Raw genomic sequence first — 20,832 nt, forward strand, 5'->3', positions numbered from 1 at the left:
TTTCTGTTTACATATAATATATATACATATAATATATAATATAAATACATATAATATTAAATAACACGATGAATTTAACATATCAGCTTTAAAATATTTTCTGTTCAAAATAAGCATAATTCATCTACTAATGGTAATTATTTTTATTAAGTGCTTATCTATTTACTACAGATAAACCTAAAATTGACCCGGATTTCTATTCGAAAAGTTGATTATTTTTACTCCAATAAGAATAAAAACTTTGAGAATTAACTATACAATTCATCATTATCAGTAAGTATTTCTGTTTATGATCATTACTTTCTTAGTTCATTATTTGTGTAAGTTAATAACTAAAGTATTCGTTAATATTAGTGTTATGCTATTAATAGTAGACAATTTGAAATAAGGAATATATTGTACTGTATATAATCTTCATTCGAAGACTAAAATAGTTAATAAAAATCGTATAATTCATGCAATTTGTTAAAATAAGTATTTCAATACTGGAATAAGAAAATTCCGGAAGCTTGAAACATTCATAATATATTCAAAACAGATTTTGTAGTTGAAAGTAATAATACCTAGTTATTACTATACATTCCTATAAGCAAATAAATAAATTGATTTATCAGTCAACTTAATGTTTATATCTAGTGCTGCTAAGAATCTTTTGGTGTCAAAGTTTGGCCCAGAGCTCCTACCTCCCGTTACAAAATGATCAAAATCGGAAATTGAAAGTAACCTTAGTTACATATGAAGTAACAGCTGATAACATATAATAAATGTGATGACTTCGCGGAAACGTGGAAGATGCTGTTGAGAACAAAATTTCTCATCAAAATTACACGTACGAAACTTGATAATTTACAACCTCATATACGTAATAAAAGAAGTTTCTTTGATGGGGTCGGTCAACTACAAAAATGGTTGTTTGGTACACTTGATACCGATGACGGTAATAAATATGATAAGGCAATAAAAATTCTAGAAACAAACCAACAAAACATGATTACGGAAATAAACTTACAAAGTTCACTTTCCAAGAATCTTATAAGAAATTACAATGTAACAATTCACACCTTATCAAAAAATCAAGAAAAATTTGCAAATTCTCTCGAAAAATTTCAAATCAGCGTGCAAAAATCAATCACTGAATCACACGAGTATTTAACCTTTCAAACAATCATTTCACAAATAAATCTAGACTGTCAAAATATTATCACATTCTTAGATAATTTGGAAGACTCCATAGCTTTCGCGAAAGAAGAGTCCAAAATCGAACACCACTCCGTATTGTTCTCATCTTAGAGGGGAGGAGTTACATATGAAGTAACAGCTGATAACATATAATAAATGTGATGACTTCGCGGAAACGTGGAAGATAATAAAAACTGCATTTCTTTTAATAATTCATTCTCTGTTCTAACTTTACTTAATAAACATATATTGTAATAGTAATTTTTGTTTTTAAAAATCCAAATTCGAAGTTTTAACATATAATTCCTTGTTATTGCACTGGCCCAATGTCTCATTTTTTAAAGTTCGTTAAAACTGAAAATTCGTAGCATGAGTTGAGCTTTTCTGAAACATCTCTAAACCGATAGTTTTATAGGACGAAAATAAGCAATATGGGATAAATAAATTGGAGGCAAGAATGGGCAAATAATTTTTTTAATTTTATCAAATATTGTGGAGAGATCCGTGACTGCGTTATTCTTTTCTGTTGATCTCTTTCAGCTTAACATGACTAGATACAGTATCCAGTGTTATGGAATTGATGTTAATAAGGAAAAAGTATGTACACAATCAGATTCTCCAGTTTTTCCTAATTATAAACCAAATTATGTTTTCTACAATTTGGGAAAATCAGAAGTTAGTGTAGAAGCCATATATGGGACAGCTATTTCTTGGATTGGGATAATAACAGGGCCGGTAGTTGTGAAACCAGGCGAAAGAAAAATTTTAGAAATTGATGATAGAGTTTATTATGTTACAGGACAAAAAGTTCACAATCTGTATGTAGATATTTAAATAATTTAATTTACTAATTAAAATGAATTTTAAGGCCTTTTCAACATTTACATTTCTTGTTTCTATGTATATGAATCATTTCAGAAAATTCCCTGTACTTGACTCTATATCTTCTTTTGAGAGTTGAGACAGATTTTATGTCCTACTGATTCTAACCAGATTTTCCTGGGTCTTTCTTTTCTTCTATATTTTTGCTTCTCTTATTAGACTTTGTGTTTCTCTTTATGTTGTAATTATTGTAGTGGAGTGCATAGAGCTCTAGTACACTGTTCTACCGTTGATGGATATTCTTCATTCGATGATGGTCCTGAAATCCCTTTAAAAATTGACATAAACAAAATTGTGAAAATACTTGTTAAATTTGGAGTTGGGAAAATACCAATTGTTGGTAAGGTATTTGCATCCATTTTGGATTATTTCTGGCCTTCAAATAAAGCCAATGTGTGGGATCAAATCAAAGATCAAGTTAGCAATTTAATTGATCAAAAAGTAAGAGAAGCGATTGAAGGAATACTTGGCGCAGAACTCAGGTATGTAAGAAATGTATTGGTAATTCTATGAATAATGGACTATCCAAAGTCATCCGTCAATACATATTTTCAATAATTCTTAGTTTTATTATCATTCAAATTTAGTTTTGATTCTTGTCTTTTTTTTTTAATTTTAATTTCATGGAGTAATAATACTTAATTAATAGTACTAAAAAATATTGCTAGTCAAAGAGCATGCTTTCTCCGAAAATATAGAAAAAATGGTGATAGTGTATTTACAATATAGTAAAATATATTTTCCTATGACCACTTATGAAAATGATAGATAATAATCATTTTTACCTGAAAAAGTAGCTTATTTCACACATGTACTAAAAAGTTATATATGGTCTCGAATAGAGGGAATACGCGATACAATATGAATGTGGGTGGGTGCCGAAAAGCAAAGGCAAAATTTAAGAAGACTGAAGAAGAAGACAATATGATTTTTAAGGTTATACTAGTGTTTACAATGAAAATGGAAAGTTTGTTGTAATTTGTGTTCAAATACATACTAGTCTCTGCAAGATAATTAAGCGTTAAAATTTAAGTTAAATTTGTTTTTAATTTTCAATTCCTAAAAGGCGGACCTTTATAATATTAGTCGTAACGATTATTTCTAAAGAATTGACAATAATTTTGATTTGATAAATATGAATATTGTTGTTGATGTTTTATAGATACAAGCAGTCTGAACGGTATCAATTTAGAGGACAGATATTTTGTGGAACGTAAAGGGAGAAATCAGACCTTTTTTTATGTTAGGTTGAGAGTAACACTTGTTAATTAGAACTTTTCAATCATACTAACCTTATTTTTAAGGTCGCTGAAAACTCAGATTCAGACGTTGCATCAAGAGCTGGAGCTTAATTTACCCAACACGGGAGAACACTATTTTACAATCGCACAAACTTTAATTGGATTTGAGAAGAAATTCACGTTTACTAAAGAAGAAGATTCTGATTATGCAAATATCAATTACTTTCTCTTACCTATGTATTCGGCCGTAGTTAACATGAAGATACTATTTTATCAATTTGGAATAGTTAATCAAGAGAAATTGGAATTAACTAATGACAATATTAACTTGTTAAAGATGTGGATGAACACTCTTATAGAAGATGAAGATGGGGCAGTTCAATACATTCATAAAGTTTTTGTTGACCAATACTATTTAGAATATGAGACGTGTTTTCCTGATATAGTGTTCAATTCTATAGCAGCAGTGCGTCAGTATTGCGCGCTTAACGGTTTTGAATATATTGATTATTGGCGATCAATTTTAAAAGATCCATTTACTACTAAGAAACCCTACAACACTGCAATATCGTACTCCACACACTTTTCTCGGCCAACGCCGCTTTTAGCTAGAGAGATGATACCTATTGAAGTAGGTTGTCCATTGCAACCAAAATTAATCAACGGTAGAAGAAATAAAATGATAGGAATCACAGTAGCTATTTTCAGATCATCTATGAATATTCCGAAAATTCAAGGGATGGTTATCCAGTACGAAAATGGCGATTCGATAAATTTAGGAGAGGCATCTTCCGAAACAATTCCAATAGATTTCAAAGGAGCTTATTTGAAAAAATTGACAGTGTGGGGATGTAATGCATTAGATATGTTTGAATTTTTGTTTACAGATGGTCGTACAGCATCCTGTGGATCTAATGTGGATTCAGCAAATGTAAATAACGTTTTTGAATTAGATTATCATCATATTGCTGGAATTATGATCACCAATGATGCCACCGGCTTAAAAGGACAATCTGCGAGCATATCTGTATCATATCAGTTAACCCCAGAAGAATGATCCGAGGAGTTTTTTTCTTTATTATCAAGTTTTATACATTTTTAATTGATAATAAAATATATCAATCTATCAAATTTTCGATTTTTTTTACAATCCTTCAATCCAATATAATCAATTTCAAATATATAAATACCCGTTTCAGTCCTCTGTTCTTTCTCCTCAGTTAATTCCACTCTTTTTAAAACCAATGTCACCAATCATATCCGTTTCTTTTTTAGCCTGCTTCTTATTCTAATTCCGTCTTTCATTTGTACAATGCTATTCACTTCCTTTCTGCAGACATGCTCCAACTACCTGGTTCTTTCATTTTCAAACTTTCTACTATTTTTCGGAGAACTTTCCTTACTTACCTTACCATATACTTCTATTTTTTCAGCACTAGGCAATCTTTGTTTCTTTGGAGATTGCTGTTTTTGTTTTAAAAATATTATTTAAATACCCCATTATTTTACTACTCGATTTTCTAGCCCTTTCGTCCCATCATCCGTATCCGTAATCAGCACACCTAAAGTTTGTTCTTGGTAGCAGCACTGGAACTGGACCAGTTCATGAGTGTATAAAGTTTGTTCTTGGTAGCAGCACTGGAACTGTACCAGTGCACGCCAGTTCATGAGAATATAACCGCCAGTGCAGCTACCAAGAACAAACCTCTAGATAGTCGAAGAACTCATTCGTCCTTTGCCTTTGCACTTCCATATATTTATTATTTTCGCCATTCTTCCTAATCCCAAATCTTTTTGATTCCTGTACCAATCGATTATAGACTTTTCCATTCCTTACAGGATCTGGCTATTAAAATTTTCATTGTTTCTTTATTGTTCTTATTAACAGGCAACAAAGAATTTTATTACGAATGATTGCCCAATCACCAGCTTTGGTTAATAATTTACTAATATAATATATTCGCCTTAATTTATATATCTTTGAAAAGAAACATATGCTCCATTTTTTTTTCAACACACTCCTAAAGACTGAAACACTAAAAACACTTTCGGAATTTTATGACAACACTTGTATGCATACTGATGATCATGTATTTTACTCTAAAGCTTTTTTGAATTTTATTAAGAAACCGAAAGAATATCTCAATGATATGTTTAATCTGAATTTCTGATATTTCAACTGAGGAAGATTTTATAACGTCGATGAAATGATTGAATATGCAAAAAGCACAATGTCAATGTGCTCCATTCGATATATTTCTACTTCAAATTTCATTTTTTGCTATAATCAAAGTGTAATTCAAAAATCTTTTCATATATTGAATTCAGCCTACAGATTCCAGATATTACTTTTCGTTCTTCTTTGAACTTTTTTCAAAGTCAAATATGATATACCTATCCACAGTAGTTTATTACCGTTTCCACGAAGAAACTCGATATTCGCACATTGGCGTTGAAAAATGAGATTTTATAATTGGGGTATGCTAAATATTTTGTAAAAACTAGCAGTGATAATTCTATGATTAACATATTTCACGTTTAAACTGCTAATGAAACAAAGTGGCTACTTTAAGACGTTAAAGGGTTGGCAATACTCTGTCCTTTTTCAATATGTATCGTTAGAAAAAGAAATAACATGTACCAAATGTTACAGGAAAATAATTATTTGTGGAGTTTTGTATAAAATATACTCTATTTTATAAAAATAAAATAGAACAGAAACGTTATTTAGACCTACGCTAGTGCATCTTATTCTTGATATCTGTCAACTGTCTTAATAATTTTACTACCACGTTTCCTACGTTGAGTATTACTCCAGCCTACCGGGTAGGCAACAAGCAGCACGGCTACGTACCATATCAAAATATATCGCAATAGAATATAACATACAGAACTAGAATATTCAATAATTGTAAGTAGTTAGTTCTTTCTGATACGAAAAATTGTAATAACATACTTCAAAAACTCTAGTTTAAATAGAAGAGAATCTTCCAATTATTACATCTTTAATTATTTTTACCAGCACACTCTTACCTAATCCATAATATTCTTTATCATTGATAGCTTTTTTGTTCCTTATTTGTAAACCATATCTAGAAATAATCTTCTCCTATTGCAGCATATCTTGATGTGGAACGTGGCTGCGTTGTTTGTTTTCTAGCCGGTACGATTTCCCAGCATAGGGAACACGGTAGTAGAATTATTAAGACAGTTGACAGAAATTAATAATATACAACGTAAATAAATATAGTAAAGAATTCTTTTGATTCATATACAAATTTTTAGTTCTATTTCATTAATTTTAATACAATATTTCTTTTATGATTTCCAATTATTGAAGTTTTCTTAGAGTACATCAACCACGTGTTCATAATTATTAAAAGATAGTTGAATTATATTTACTGTTCTTTTTTCTACTTTACTATTGTGAATATTCACTAACAACTTAAACTTCTCATTAGCTGGAATTTGGTGTCGTACAACCTGTATTTCGATAGTTCTCTCTCGTTCGCGACACTTTATCTACAATACGCATGTTTGAGAATGCGCAGAATCGAGCTGGAACCTCGGAGAATAGAGAAATCGTTGCCATTCTCCTTTATTTCGAACAACTTCTACTTATCGAAACTATCAATACAGAAATATTACATATATGATCCATTTATAAATCCAAAAAATCATTTTTCATTAAGTCACAATCTATTATGTATAATCTTATGCTAGATACAAATCTGGACCTGTTGAAAGTGTCGACAGAGGAAACAAGAATCGAGTCACATCTCGTACTGCAAAATGAGCTACAAAAACCAGTATAGAAAAAATGTTATACCTAGTAATTTAGTAAAAAGTGTTAAATTAGAAAAATACATTTCAAGTACTTCATGTTTTTTCTTGGTAAAAAGTTTTTTTGGTTACCAACAATCACACTTTTTTGTTACGTTGTTGGAATGAAAACACATTAAATGTCACAAAAACTTTATTAAGAATTCGTTTATAATAAGAAAAACTAAAACTATGAATAACATTAATACAAGTTTAAATTGAACAAAAGCAACAATTTTGTATTTCTAAATCATTGAATTTTCGTTCTGTATCTTTGTAACAACTTGTCCTTAATCCTTGTATATTAATAGTGCATAATCGCAAATGTGATTCATGAGTCTCACAACCTTCATAATCGCTTGTTGATTGTCTGGATCTACATCATCATCTGCGCCATTATGATATGATTTTCCAGTTCCGTTTTCCATTTGTTCCGTCTTATTAATTTTGTTTTCTTGAGGAATAATTGCTTCATTTGATCTATTTATTTTTTTATTATGCTCTGCATTTTGTTGAGAAAACTCAGCTGAAACATTGCAGCTGGTGGTATTCATCTTTGTTGAAATGTCAGATTTAACGTTAGGAAATAACTTCGCTTTTTTTGGCAATGGACACTGTCTATAATTTGATAATTCATAATAACGTTAGTACCGTAGTATTTGGCCGGACGGAGAACTAAAAATTGTTATAATAGTGTACGTTCCAACAACAGTCAGTGTAATTTGATTATCGAACAAACAATGGATTCAAATATTCAATATTCCAAAAAGCATTTATCTAATTTCGGATTGTTTTTAGATCCAAATTGATTAATTTCACTATAATTATAAAAATTATCATAGTTTTAATCCCAATTGTTAGTGCAAGGAAAAATGTTGGTGTAGCGTGAGACTATAAAGTGTGTTCATTTTGTCAACAGTTTCGTAATTATTCATTTGAGTAAATCAGTAGAAATTTATTTTAAAAAGACTTATTAGGTATCCAGTAAATCCAATATGTAACGTTAAGTTTCAAATATATGGAATTTAAGATAATATTCAAGTAATATTTTCAAATTCTAAAACATTTCTCAAACATCGATGTTATAATTCGATGGAAAGGCTAAATACACTGCTTACACTGCAAATTCCAGCTATGTCGCTATGCGCTTGCGTGCTTTTAAACGTATTATTAAATTAATAATAATAATGAGATGTTTTCCTTATCTGTCAGTTGGTAAATTAGAAGAGTTTGCAGCTAACAGGTAACGATTTTATTTATGGATATACTATATTTCTTACCTGGACATTATTTGAAAACAATTATAGCGACAAATCACTCAAATAATCAGAAAACTTGATCATATTTGAGAACATTGTGTCCCATTGAGAGTGAAAGGGTTAACTAACCTAACCATCTATGATCAATAATAAAAAAGACAGGAATATTGAGATTTAAGAAATTATTGAAAAGTAAACTACTCACAAAAACGAACGAAGATTAATATGTAGAACGATGATAAAGCCAGAAGTTTGTGTACTCAGCTGAAACAATGACTTTAACTAGAAATTATGAAGAAATATTGAAAAGAACAGAAAGAAAGATAATAAGAACATGATGGGATCAAGAAAAGTTAAAACCTAATCAAAAAATAATAGACGGCGAAGATATTGCAGAAAAAATCAAAACTCAGCGAGTTGAGTAGTTGGGGCGTGTATTGAAAAAAAGGAATAAAATCTATAGCATTCAATATGATGCAATGAGAACCGAGTGGTAGAAAAAGACAAGCTTAGGACAGAAAGGTTAGAGGAAGTGGAAGATGACCTAAGAAAAGAAGTTATAAACTGCCAGGAAAAGACAGGAAATGAGAAGTTGTGGCGGGGAATAAGCGACAAGGTGTAGATATGAACTATCGGGACTGATCCTCCCCAACAAGAGCATCTGGAGAGCATGTTTGTGGCGCAGCACCATAAGGAGTTTTGAATCATTATTGTTATTATATTTTTCTGAGTTGACACGAATCTGTCAAAAGTCCCATTGTCATACGCCATCTTAAATCATATATAAACGCGGAAACGCGAAATTAGATTCCAAATTATGGAGAGAAAAATTGAACTTTCTCGCCCATCGTTCTACATTTCTAATATTTCGCTTCAATAATCGATTTCTCATGTTGAGAAATGCGGACTAGGCTAATTATTGCTGAAATATAGGATTCACGTTCAAAAATTTGATTTATGTTCCATACCTAAAATATTAATCGAAATGTTCGCTAGATTACTTTCGTTCTGACAGCAAGCTGTTTTTTTTTATCATAGTCGTATATGAAGAATGACATATAGCGGATATTATTTCCGATGGATTTAACCGAAACCGACAAGTAATTTTTTAACCTCTGTATTTCTCGATTAATGTTCTTAACGACAACACCACTCCTTAGACATACATCTGGCATCTGTCCAATTTACTAAATACCTTAATATTTCAGATAAAAATTTGAGTAGATAACAATAAAAAATCTTTTATTGATATTTGATTCATAATCTCCGAAAAGGAACGAATTTTCCAATGGAACTCACATCTAGTAACTAACTCCTAACATTGTATTGACTACGAATCAACGAGGGTTGTATGAAAAGTATCAATATATTTGTCCAAGAGATAGATTCGTACTGAAACTTTAGCTGTTTTTGATGCTTAGTTTTTCTTTGACAATCGCATAAGTGAGTCGATGTGAGCAAATGGAAAAAATTGAGTCTTGAGCTGTCATTGGGATTCAAAAAAGATGCTTACGGCATATGTAATAAATCTGACTGACTGACTGACAAATCTGATTTCTAGATATGGAAAAAACTTAAAACTATAAATCCGATAATCATTCCATCATTCTAAAAATTATTAATAGTAGCGAAGAAAAATTAGTAACATGAAATTTTGGAAAAGACATCATACAGGGGGATTGATTAGTGTGATAAAGTTCAGTGCTTCCTTTGTCCTTTGAAAATTTGAGCGATTATAGACATTATAGTTATAATGCAAATTTTGAACTAGTCTAACCTAACCTCCAAAGTCATCTATGAATGCTTGAAAACGATAATTGAAAGAATGACGAAGTATTTCTATTGAAACATTTCGAAATTCAATCCGAATTCTCTTCATCATGTTATCCATTGTTGTTGTAGGTATTTTAATGTGACTCCAGAAAAATGAGTCCATTTCATTAAAATCTGGTGACCCTACTGGATCATTTCTTCCGATCTATTTTCCAGGAAATAGCTCAATCAGTTCACCATTAATAAGCGTGAGTGGTGAGCTCTCGAATATCTATTCATATTCATAATTAAATATTTTCAAACACTCTACAAATCTATTGTCGGACATTTTACCGGGAAAAACCTCCAAATACCAAATTTCGTGGCAATTCATTTCACTACATCCGGTCTCCATTTTGAAGCCGCCGTTTTGTTTGTAATAAGACTAACCCCAAATTCGTATATGAAATTTTAACTCAATCGTTCGTGTTGGTCAGTATATGATGAGATTTTTTTAATTTCTATTCTTGTTCAAATTATCATTTATATTTGAAATTTTTTTGTCCTATACGTAACGATTTATCTAATTTAAATTAATTGTTATTTGTTTGTTGTTGGGACTAGTTTTTATTTGTGTGGAATCGATGTGTGCTTGCCCAATTCCCTTTTCATATTGTATGATTTCGATACTACTGAACTTCAGCGAAGTAGGATACTCAAAGAGTGGATTGTATATCCAGTGGAACAGTTAAAACCATCACGACGTTCCATTGAAATTTAGACTAGTGAACACGATTTTAGTTGGTTGGATATTTCACATTAATAATCCTTTGTTTCCTAAAATATTTACCAATATATTCACAGTTAGTGTGCACTTTGAATGAAGGATATAATTTATTGTCGAACTGCATATGAGAGTGTAAGAGCGTAAGAACGAGAATTATTCTTTGTTGTTAAATCATAATGGTATACGAGAGTTGACACGAAATTATATAATATCTACGATTTGGTGTGGTTCTTCTTGATTTTATTCAGAGTACTTTTTATTTGATTGATTAACACGTTTCCATCGCTGTTTTCTGAATAGTTCTGGAAATCTGTTTTGGAAATTGTCTTTTCGTCAAGCCACCGGATGTAGTGAAATTGCCACGAAATTTGGTATTTGGAGGTTTGAAAATATTTAAATATAAATATGAATAGATATTCGAGAGCTCACCACTCACGCTAATCAACTGTTTAATGGTGAACTGATTGAGCTGTTTCCTGGAAAATGGATCGGAAGAAATGATCTAGTAGGTTCACCAGATTTTAATAAAATGGAGTCACATTAAAGTACCTCCAACAACAAGGGATAACAGGATGGAGAGAATTCCGGTTTAATTTTGAAATGTTTCTATAGAAATACTTGTCATTCTTTCAATTATCGGATTAAGATTTCTAAGGCCCGGGGCTAAAATAATGACGGGGCCGCCTTAAAGAATTCGGAAACCCGGAAAAATTCACAAAATAATATCAATACGGTAGATTTGTGGTAACACATCAAAAAATACAGAATGATTTCCAAATGATGGGGCCCTCTTGAACCTGGGGCCCGGGGCTATAGCCCCCCAAGCCCCTAGCTTAATCCGGCCCTGTTTTCAAGCATTCATATAGATGGCTTTGGAGGTTAGGTTTGGCTAGGTCAAAATTTGAATAATAACTATAATGTCTATAATCGCTCAAATTTTCAAAGGACAAAGGAAGCACTGAACTTTATCACACTAATCAATCCCCCTGTATGATGTCTTTTCCAAAATTTCATGTTACTAATTTTTCTTCGCTACTATTAATAATTTTTAGAATGATGGAATGATTATTAGATTTATAGTTTTAAGTTTTTTCCATATCTAGAAATCAGATTTGTCAGTCAGTCAGTCAGATTTATTACATATGCCGTAAGCATCTTTTTTGAATCCCAATGACAGCTCAAGACTCAATTTTTTCCATTTGCTCACATCGACTCACTTATGCGATTGTCAAAGAAAAACTAAGCATCAAAAACAGCTAAAGTTTCAGTACGAATCTATCTCTTGGACAAATATATTGATAGTTTTCATACAACTGACTGCGCCACTTAATCTTTTTAATGGTATTTGAAATAGTTGAGCATACCTGGCATGTTTTTCTGTTCCTTTATTTACAAATGTATCAGCTGATCATATGTTCAAAAAAAACAATAAATAAGCAATAAAACAAGTAATATTAACAATTTTTCGGTTAATATAATAGAGACTTTATTGTAGCAAGAAAATTTTATGGATAAAGAGACGCAATTTCAAATTAGATAATGTAAAACAACAATTTGGTTTGCCATAGAATAAGATCTTTCAAGCAGAAATTCGAAATCATTTTGAACAATGACGGCCTAATGCAAAATGCAGACCTAGAAGTTTTTGAGTAAATCCATGAGATGCAACGACATAGAAGGTTTTGCGATTGTCCAATAGATGTTGCTACAACCAATTTAAGAGTTCCTAGCTTTGAAGGGTGTTAATTAAGGAAATTTTAAATCTATTTGTATTAAAACCTTACAAATCGTCGGATTTGAAAATATATAATGAGTGAAGGCGAATTTTAAAAGAATTTTTAATAATTGTGAAACAACCCTCGACTACCAAATGGTTTTAGAAAATATGAGACTTTCATCTAAATACCCTTATAAAAACTCCCCTCCAATCAGTCATTCGTAGCTGTTAAAAAAGGCTTAGCATTCATGTCGCACATCAGGAAAAAAATGAAAATATTACGTCGCGATTAAATGGAATACAAGACTTTTTTGATGGTGGCGGTTGAGGGTAGGTTTGTGTAATGTATGGATATTAAATGTCAAGAGATGTGAGCCATTTATAAAAAGGATGCGGGTTTGCGAAATATCGTTTCTCAGCAACGGACCGACTCTTTCTGGTCTGCAACTACATATTTTTGTGAACGAAATGATATTAACAAGAATAAAATTCGACAATGTGATTTTTGAGAAAAAAAATTTTTTTATACCTGCCATTTTAAGCCTCAACTTTGATAAGCTGCTATAACAACAATCCGGATTATTTTTCGAAAATAACTGCAAAAATTACTTGACAACTCACAGGGGTTTCAAACGCCGAAAAGTCCAAAAAAAGTTTCTATTTGTTAAGTCAAACCGTTAGAGATGGGCGAGGAATTTTAACCTGGACTGGTTAGGTAAAAACTCAAATGGTTGGAGGTATCTGGCAGTAGTATTGATAATGTGAACCTTTTTGAAATTGAAGATGAGCATCGAGATTCTCCCGTATTGAAAATGATGATGAAGATTTTGAAAATGTCGAAGTTAATGAAGATGAGAAAAAGCTCCAAGATGCCTCTTGTCCTCTGTACAAAGAGGGAAACTAAACTGTAGTTTGTTTCCCTAGTAAGAAGAGGAACCTGAGTTTGTCCAAAAAATTTTTCTATTATTCGTAGTACAAAATTTTCCCACAAATTTGAATTCGCAAAATTTCCGAAAATAAGTGAAGCTCTGGGGAGATTATAAGTGAAAAGTTTTCGAAAATTATTTATTTAAGAGTATTGAAATTGAGTATTTACTTTCAATATATCTTGTGAGAGTTCTTTTTGATATACAGGGTGTTTTCATGCAACAAAATTCAGGAGTTGATTCTATAATAAAATTTCTTCAGCCCACTTCTTTCCAAGATATCAATCCTAAAAGATGTCCAACCAGCATACCATACATTGCAAAAAAATAAGTAGACGTACTAAAATGGAAATATACAGAAAAGGAAAAGGCCAACAGTTGCCCATGGAGGAAAAATAATGAATCTTACTTAGAGTTTATCAAAAACTACAACGTGTTGATGATTCAGAGCAGTATTTGGCCATGTTTACAAGTGATAAATCAGGTTTTTCGCATCAATCACTTTATTCCGGAATCAAATCGATCATCATCTGAATGGACTGCAGTTGGTGAACCAGGTCCGAAGCGTCCAAAGGCACATCAGCGAGAAGGGTTACGGCTTTAGTATTTTGGGATGCGCATGGAATATTGTTCATCGACTATCTCCAAAAGGGAGAGATAATCAATAGCGAATGCTATATCGAGTAAAAGGAAAATCGGCTTCATGTGTTGAAGAAAAAAACACTGTTTCACTCATCCGTATAGTTCAGATCTGGCCCCTCAATGATTACTGGGTATTCTCTGATTTCAAAAAATGTTCGCCGGTAAGAAATAATACCATAAGTTGCGAAACACATATTTTCAAATCTATCTAGATATTTGTATATTCAGAAGTTAACAAGTCACAACACAATGTATTCAAGTCTTCTAAATCGACAAACTACCATCGAAATATTAACGTAATGCTCGAAAGACTCTGTAAAATTGTAAATAGTTTCAAAATATGAAGAATCAAAGAAGAGACACTGAACTTCATCACACTAATCAATCACCTTGTATACTCGGAGGTTTGAGTGTCAAAAATTACGATTTATCAAACAATCTAAGTAGTACCAGACAATTGATTGTAACTTTGCTATGAATCTGACTCAGTTAGTCCGACTCTTTATGGAGATCATCCATTTTGTCGATTATACAGATTTGACATAGATTTAATTGAGTTGGTGTCATTATTAATGATGGGTAATTGCTTATTGATCTATATTGTAATGCAATTCAACCTTCTCTCAAAAGATTGCTGAATAATGAGATATGAATGAGAAAATACCTTAACCAAACATTGTGAAAATTTTCATAGTCTAATTAAAAGTACTTTAGATAAACAGTTTTGTTAGAACGGAATACATTAAACTCCACGTGAATAGATTGTTGACAATACAAAATTGAATATTTTTGACAGTTTTTAACGTAAAATGGGAAATGTAATAACCAAAAAAAAACGTACCTTCAAGCAATAAAAATATGAAATATGGTTGAAAATGTACGTACAATGTTATTATTTCACTTCGTTTATTCTCCTTTCATTATTTTTTAGATAAAAACTCTTTTCACTAGTGTGCTACCATAAAATAGTTTGATTTGGAATTGTTGTTGTTAGAAAAGGGAATATAAATATACGAGGATGGTCCTACAAGTACCTGGACCAACAAAAATATATTCATTTTCAACGTACCCTAATTTTGGCTTCATACACTTTTCCCACCGATGTTCAATTAGTTCGATACTTCGTCAAGCTCCTCAAAATAACCATTAACTGCATACTTAACTTTTACATTGTTGGCAAATATTTGATCACCAGGCCATTTTTTCAAGCCTGGAAATAAAAAATAATCCGAAAGAGCTAAATCTGGCGAATAGGGTGCATGAGGTAGGAATTCAAACTTTAACTAATTATTTTTGTCCATTGTAATAACGGATGTGTGAGCTGGTGCTTTCTCTTGACGAAGCAGCACTTTCTTCATAACCAAATGTTGTCGTTTTTGCTTGATTTCAATAAAATTGATTGATAGTCAATAAAAATTATCCCACGCACATCTTAAAACTCGTCAAAACGGTCATAACCCTTCTTTGGAATCGGTTCTCCCTTTTCTGTCGATTGTTTCGATTCTTATTTCCTCAGCTTTGTTTTTTTTTCATATTTGGTATATTTATATTTTCATTTTAAATAAAGGAAATTGTATTTAACCGTTTTTCTTGCTTTCTGATACGACTCTATTCCTCAAAGTTTCGTGAAGAACACCAGCAGGTAAAACCATTGTAACCAATCCAGAAGGAGATGTAAAATCTGTTCAATTGGTTTCAGCGTATAAAAAACTGGCACTCGAGGCAATCCAACGTTATCTAGGAGCTGGATTGCCTCGATAACACCTGGTGTAGTATAAGAGCCGATCCTTGTGATTTTGGTAAATTTTCCAATAGTCTGATTAACCGTATCGAAAAGCATGTTGCCACTAAACTGAAGAACTTCCAACGGTTGATTAGTAAGACTTAAAATTAGATCAATAATACAATATACTTGAATATCATCCATTTTTAGTGATAAAAAAATAATTATAGAGTGTAGTGAGAGCCGTAAAATATTTTTTGATAACACATATATAATAATAAGTGATTCTGTGGTTAGAGTTCCACTGAAGATGCCGTTAGATCGTATGTAATAAATTTAACTTATCTTCTAGTCAATCTTTATGATTTTTCGTAGCGAAATTTCTTAAAATAAACTCAACTTGGCCTTTTTTCTCAATTTCATTGAGGGAACAGTGACATGGACAAAAACGCACCATTTTAGTTATTTATCTTCTCAGTTTTTAATGATAAGATGTATATAGAGATCTTGTCAGTTCTGAATTTACTGTTGCTTGGAAAAATATATCGGAACCCGAAGAAGTTTGGTCAGTTACAAATTACGTAGAGCAAGACCTTATTATACAAATTGAAGTCAGTGATGATGGTATGAGATCATAAATAAGGGATGATTATAATGCAGGGAGCAACTAAAAATTCGAAGGAAAAGATTGAATTGGAGACTGAGAAAAGACCAAAATGGAGACTCAAGACACATCATACAAATAATAAATAAAAATAGAAAACGATTATTAATTTCGTGAATAAACATTCTAATGAAATACAAGCTGCTTAAAATTGATATGTTGATCAATTTCAGAGCGCAACTTCTTGAACACAAGTGCGATAAGTCTAATTGTTAACGAGTTACAGGGCGTTCAAACCTTTTTCAACAAACTTTGACTTGATATGAAATTTATTTGAACCACACTTTTTTTCTTAGCCGTGGAGTAGTCACCACCTGTTTTTTGCAAAGTATGGCCGCGCTAGGTCATATTGAATCAACAGTATTTTTGTATCAATAATATGGAATATATAAAAAAATACAATTAAACATATTTAACACAGAAAAAACATTAAAACCCAAATAATACCAAAAATATCATCGTTTCCCAAATCAGATTCATCTGGATCCGGGGGGATACTTCATCAATATCAATAATCACTAATGCGCTGATAATTATCATCTCACCAAATCTATGTTTTGACTATGCGCAAAAAATAATATGCGCATCAATTGCTGCCATATTTAGCAAAAAATATAATACCACCATGGGCCATTGTCTGGTATTTCTCACCCAATTTTAGATTGCTGCTTTCCTATCAACCTCATCAACTCCAGATTTGGTACCATTATAAAAATTCACGTTAGAAAGTTTGGCTCAATTTATCTCGTCATCATGATGCATACTACAATCAAGTATCAAATTTTTATTTTTTCACTGTACATGACAAAACAGAGTCTTTTATTTTTGATAACCAAACATGGTTGAATTTATGAGTAATAATTTTATAAACTCTGGAGATAAGTCCTGCGTAGCCATTCACAATTTACTTAGTGAGATGATTGCCCTTATAGCAAGCTGGCTGAATCAGGTATTTGTTTTTGGTCTAAACTGTCTGTTATTCTTGACAGTATCATTTCATCTAGGGCTTTTATTATATAGTACAGCGGAGAGGTGACTGGATAGCTTCTAAAATTAACAGGATCTTTCCCAGGTTTTTAAATTTCAGTGGATTTTCCCTGTCGCCACAGCTTAAGTATTATTTTTCTTTTTATGGAGCTGTACACTACAGATATTAACAAATCCTCACAGCTAGATATTTCTTTGTCGTTTATCGAGATGGTCACTAGGACCGGCCTCTCCAGATAAGAATGAGCTGGCTTCGATGAATGCCGATGTATAAGGTTAGGCCTGGTGCTGGTGTTTTCAGGGGATCCCCAGTTGTTTTCCTCACATATTTTATTGTGAATGAAGGAACGTTATATTGAGGCATAGTCATGAAAGTGGAAGTATCTAGTTAAGGAAATTCGTTTGATGAATTGATAAACAAAAATAATACCCAGTTCGTTCGGCTATTGAACAACGTTGGGATGACTGGGTATTGACATAAAGGTTAATACCAAAAGTGGCATCAGCGATTTACTTAAAAGCTTTTATTCGGTTGATCATGAGTTTTCTCCTTAATTACGTACAATTGTACGAGGATGGTGCCAAAAGTACCTGGTCCAACAAAGAAAACACAAAAATTTTGGAAATGAATATATTCTTTTAGATCCATTCACTTTTATCAGCGATGTTTAATAAGTTCGATAGTTTTTTGATGTTTGAGCTAGCGCAAACATACTTTTAGTTTTTTATCTGTTAAATCAAATTTTTTTCCAGCTAGATATCTACTGATGCATCAACCAAGTTGATAAGTAATGATAAAGATCAATTTTCTGAAATATCTATGTCACCATTTTGATTAAGTACCTATTTCATTCAACTTGATCAACTGTTTTTGATTCATGCGTCTTCGTAAAGAAAGTTAATTAGTTCGACCTATTCTTAGTTTTGGCAAAGTTGAAAATTGTGATAACATTGAATTGTGATTGTTTGTGTGAACAATGTGTTTATCCATCAATACTTGGATTGCTTATTTAATGTTCAATTTTAGGGTTTTTAATGGGCTTCCTTTCTTGCAGTTTGAATTTCGATTTAAACTAACGATTGTGTCGTATACTTATCATTTTCTGTTTCGCGAAAAGCATCACGCCATAGACGGACATCGCGTTTTCTACAACTGCACAATATTATCTGCTGCTTTTTTATAATCATAAATTTCATGGTGAAAAGAAATCCCCAGGAATGATATTGAAAATAATAATATATAAAGTCAAAGAAAAAAGAAAAAAATTATTCTTTGACGACTCCAACAACTTATCAAAACTCCATATACTAAAGGAACTTCCGTGACTGTCCTGAATAACTATCAGGTTAAAAAAAATTAAGTTGTAAAAGTTTTTTGTTTGCAGTGTGAAACAACATTGTATTCCTAGCCAAATGCGGATGTTTTTACTTAATTTCTTAATTCAAACGTAGCCAAGAGTTCGCATAACACTCGTCGATGATAGATAGTTTTTTCAAGATAGTCAATGAAAATTATTGCCATCGCAGCTTATAAAATCGACCTTGCCTGCAGATGGAACGGTATTTGCCTTCTTTGGAGCAGGTTCTCCCTATTCACCCCATTTCTTTTTTTGCACTTTGCACTTTTTGAAATGCCTACTATATCTGCTAGCTCGTAAACTTTCAATCGACGATCACCAAGTACCTCTTTGTGGATTTTTTTCAACATTTCTGGAGTCGTCACCTCATTTATATTTGTAACGAAGGAATAGTCTCACCCAGAGTAGAATCTAGTTCAGCTTTTATACTGGTTGGAGTAACGTCTTTCAAATAAAAGTATTATATCACGTAAAGATGGATGTTTTTACTTAATTTCTTCATTCAAACGTAGCCAAGAGTTCGCATAACACTCGTCGATGATAGATAGTTTTTTCAAGATAGTCAATGAAAATTATTGCCATCGCAGCTTATAAAATCGACCTTGCCTGCAGATGGAACGGTATTTGCGTTCTTTGGAGCAGGTTCTCCCTATTCTCCCCATTTCTTTTTTTGCACTTTGCACTTTTTGAAATGCCTACTATATCTGCTAGCTCGTAAACTTTCAATCCACGATCACCAAGTACCTCTTTGTGGATTTTTTTCAACATTTCTGGAGTCGTCACCTCATTTATATTTGTAACGAAGGAATAGTCTCGCCAGGAGTAGAATCTAGTTCAGCTTTTATACTGGTACATCACGTAAAGATGACCAATTTTTTCTATGTTTACAAATTTACTGATAACGTTAATTGATGGCTGCCAAATCAATATTAAACATGCTGTATAGATTGTGTACTTTCTAAAACTTACAGTGATATTTTCCAAGCAACTACCGGTTATGCCAGGTATTTCTGGGACCATCTTCCTAACATCAAACACGAAATTACGATAAGATAAATTTTGTACTAACATTTTTATGTGGATAGTACTTATTATGATGTGAAATTTCAATCACATGGCTTGTTTTCTAAAAAAACAGGAGTATCTAAATATTTGTTGGAATTTTTTTACGTTTTGATTTGACGGCAACCGTTTGATCAAACTTTGTTTTCAATGTAAATTAGTGAAGATGCAACAATTCGTTTTTATTCCTCACGCGTATCACCATGAATTAATATCTGTAATATTTCAACGAACAACGCACTCTGTATACTTCGAAACGTTATAAAAATGAAAATGTTTATAGGGAAACTAGTCAACTGATTCCAAATTCTACTGTAATAACCAAATAATTGCTGGTGATCTATGCACTGAAATGATTTATGAACAAAAATGAAAACTTTCACGTTGAATCATTAAAAATTCTTTATAACTCAACGATTCAATACAATTAAAAAGTCATAGGGCGACGTTGACGATCAAGCTAATGTGATTTAAATTTCAACTGGAACTATCTCCATTATTTAAACAGAATCTGCCGAGAGGATTATCTAGTCACGATCAGGATATTGCTTTGTGAGCTGCGACAGATATGTCCACTGCGCTATCGGACGCACGTTGCATTTTGTCTTGACAGTTATAAATGACCTTTATGTTGTGGCTTGTGGTATTATGCTGGTTTCTGACGCTCCGCTACCTTTTAATTTATGGTAAAGATAATGTGTAATTTGTTTTAATTATACAAACTTTTAGCAGTTGAAAGAGATTCAGGTTCATATATTCAAAAGAAAACATTCGGATTTAAACATGTAAACAACGAAAAAAAAAAGATGTTACTGAAGAGAACGGTATTTT

The 20,832-nt window shown here is 31.9% G+C and overlaps 1 protein-coding gene across 2 annotated transcripts; it reads left to right on the forward strand.

Annotated features, from left to right (window-relative positions):
• The first annotated feature begins 33 nt into the window (after nucleotides 1-33).
• Nucleotides 34-4,433, forward strand: LOC130901581 (uncharacterized). 2 transcript variants are annotated; one of them, XM_057813056.1, is made up of 4 exons: nucleotides 34-273; nucleotides 1,720-1,997; nucleotides 2,256-2,543; nucleotides 3,366-4,433. In XM_057813056.1, the coding sequence occupies exons 2-4, from the start codon at nucleotides 1,726-1,728 to the stop codon at nucleotides 4,357-4,359; spliced, it is 1,554 nt and encodes a 517-aa protein (XP_057669039.1). In that variant the 5' UTR covers nucleotides 34-273; nucleotides 1,720-1,725; the 3' UTR covers nucleotides 4,360-4,433. The 2 variants fall into 2 exon arrangements, with proteins under 2 accessions (XP_057669039.1, XP_057669040.1); XM_057813057.1 differs by having other exon boundaries at nucleotides 40-1,997.
• Nucleotides 4,434-20,832: the final 16,399 nt, after the last annotated feature.

Source organism: Diorhabda carinulata, chromosome X, assembly GCF_026250575.1.
Source record: "Diorhabda carinulata isolate Delta chromosome X, icDioCari1.1, whole genome shotgun sequence".
In the NCBI taxonomy this organism is placed as follows: domain Eukaryota; kingdom Metazoa; phylum Arthropoda; class Insecta; order Coleoptera; family Chrysomelidae; genus Diorhabda; species Diorhabda carinulata.

What these genes read in the sequence shown, in the direction of transcription:
- LOC130901581 (XM_057813056.1), top strand. Translation starts at nt 1,726, where the DNA reads ATGACTAGATACAGTATCCAGTGTTATGGAATTGATGTTAATAAGGAA. An exon ending in GGACAAAAAGTTCACAATCT is followed by an intron (nt 1,998 to 2,255) that starts GTATGTAGATAT and finishes TAATTATTGTAG; the next exon opens with TGGAGTGCATAGAGCTCTAG. An exon ending in ATACTTGGCGCAGAACTCAG is followed by an intron (nt 2,544 to 3,365) that starts GTATGTAAGAAA and finishes CTTATTTTTAAG; the next exon opens with GTCGCTGAAAACTCAGATTC.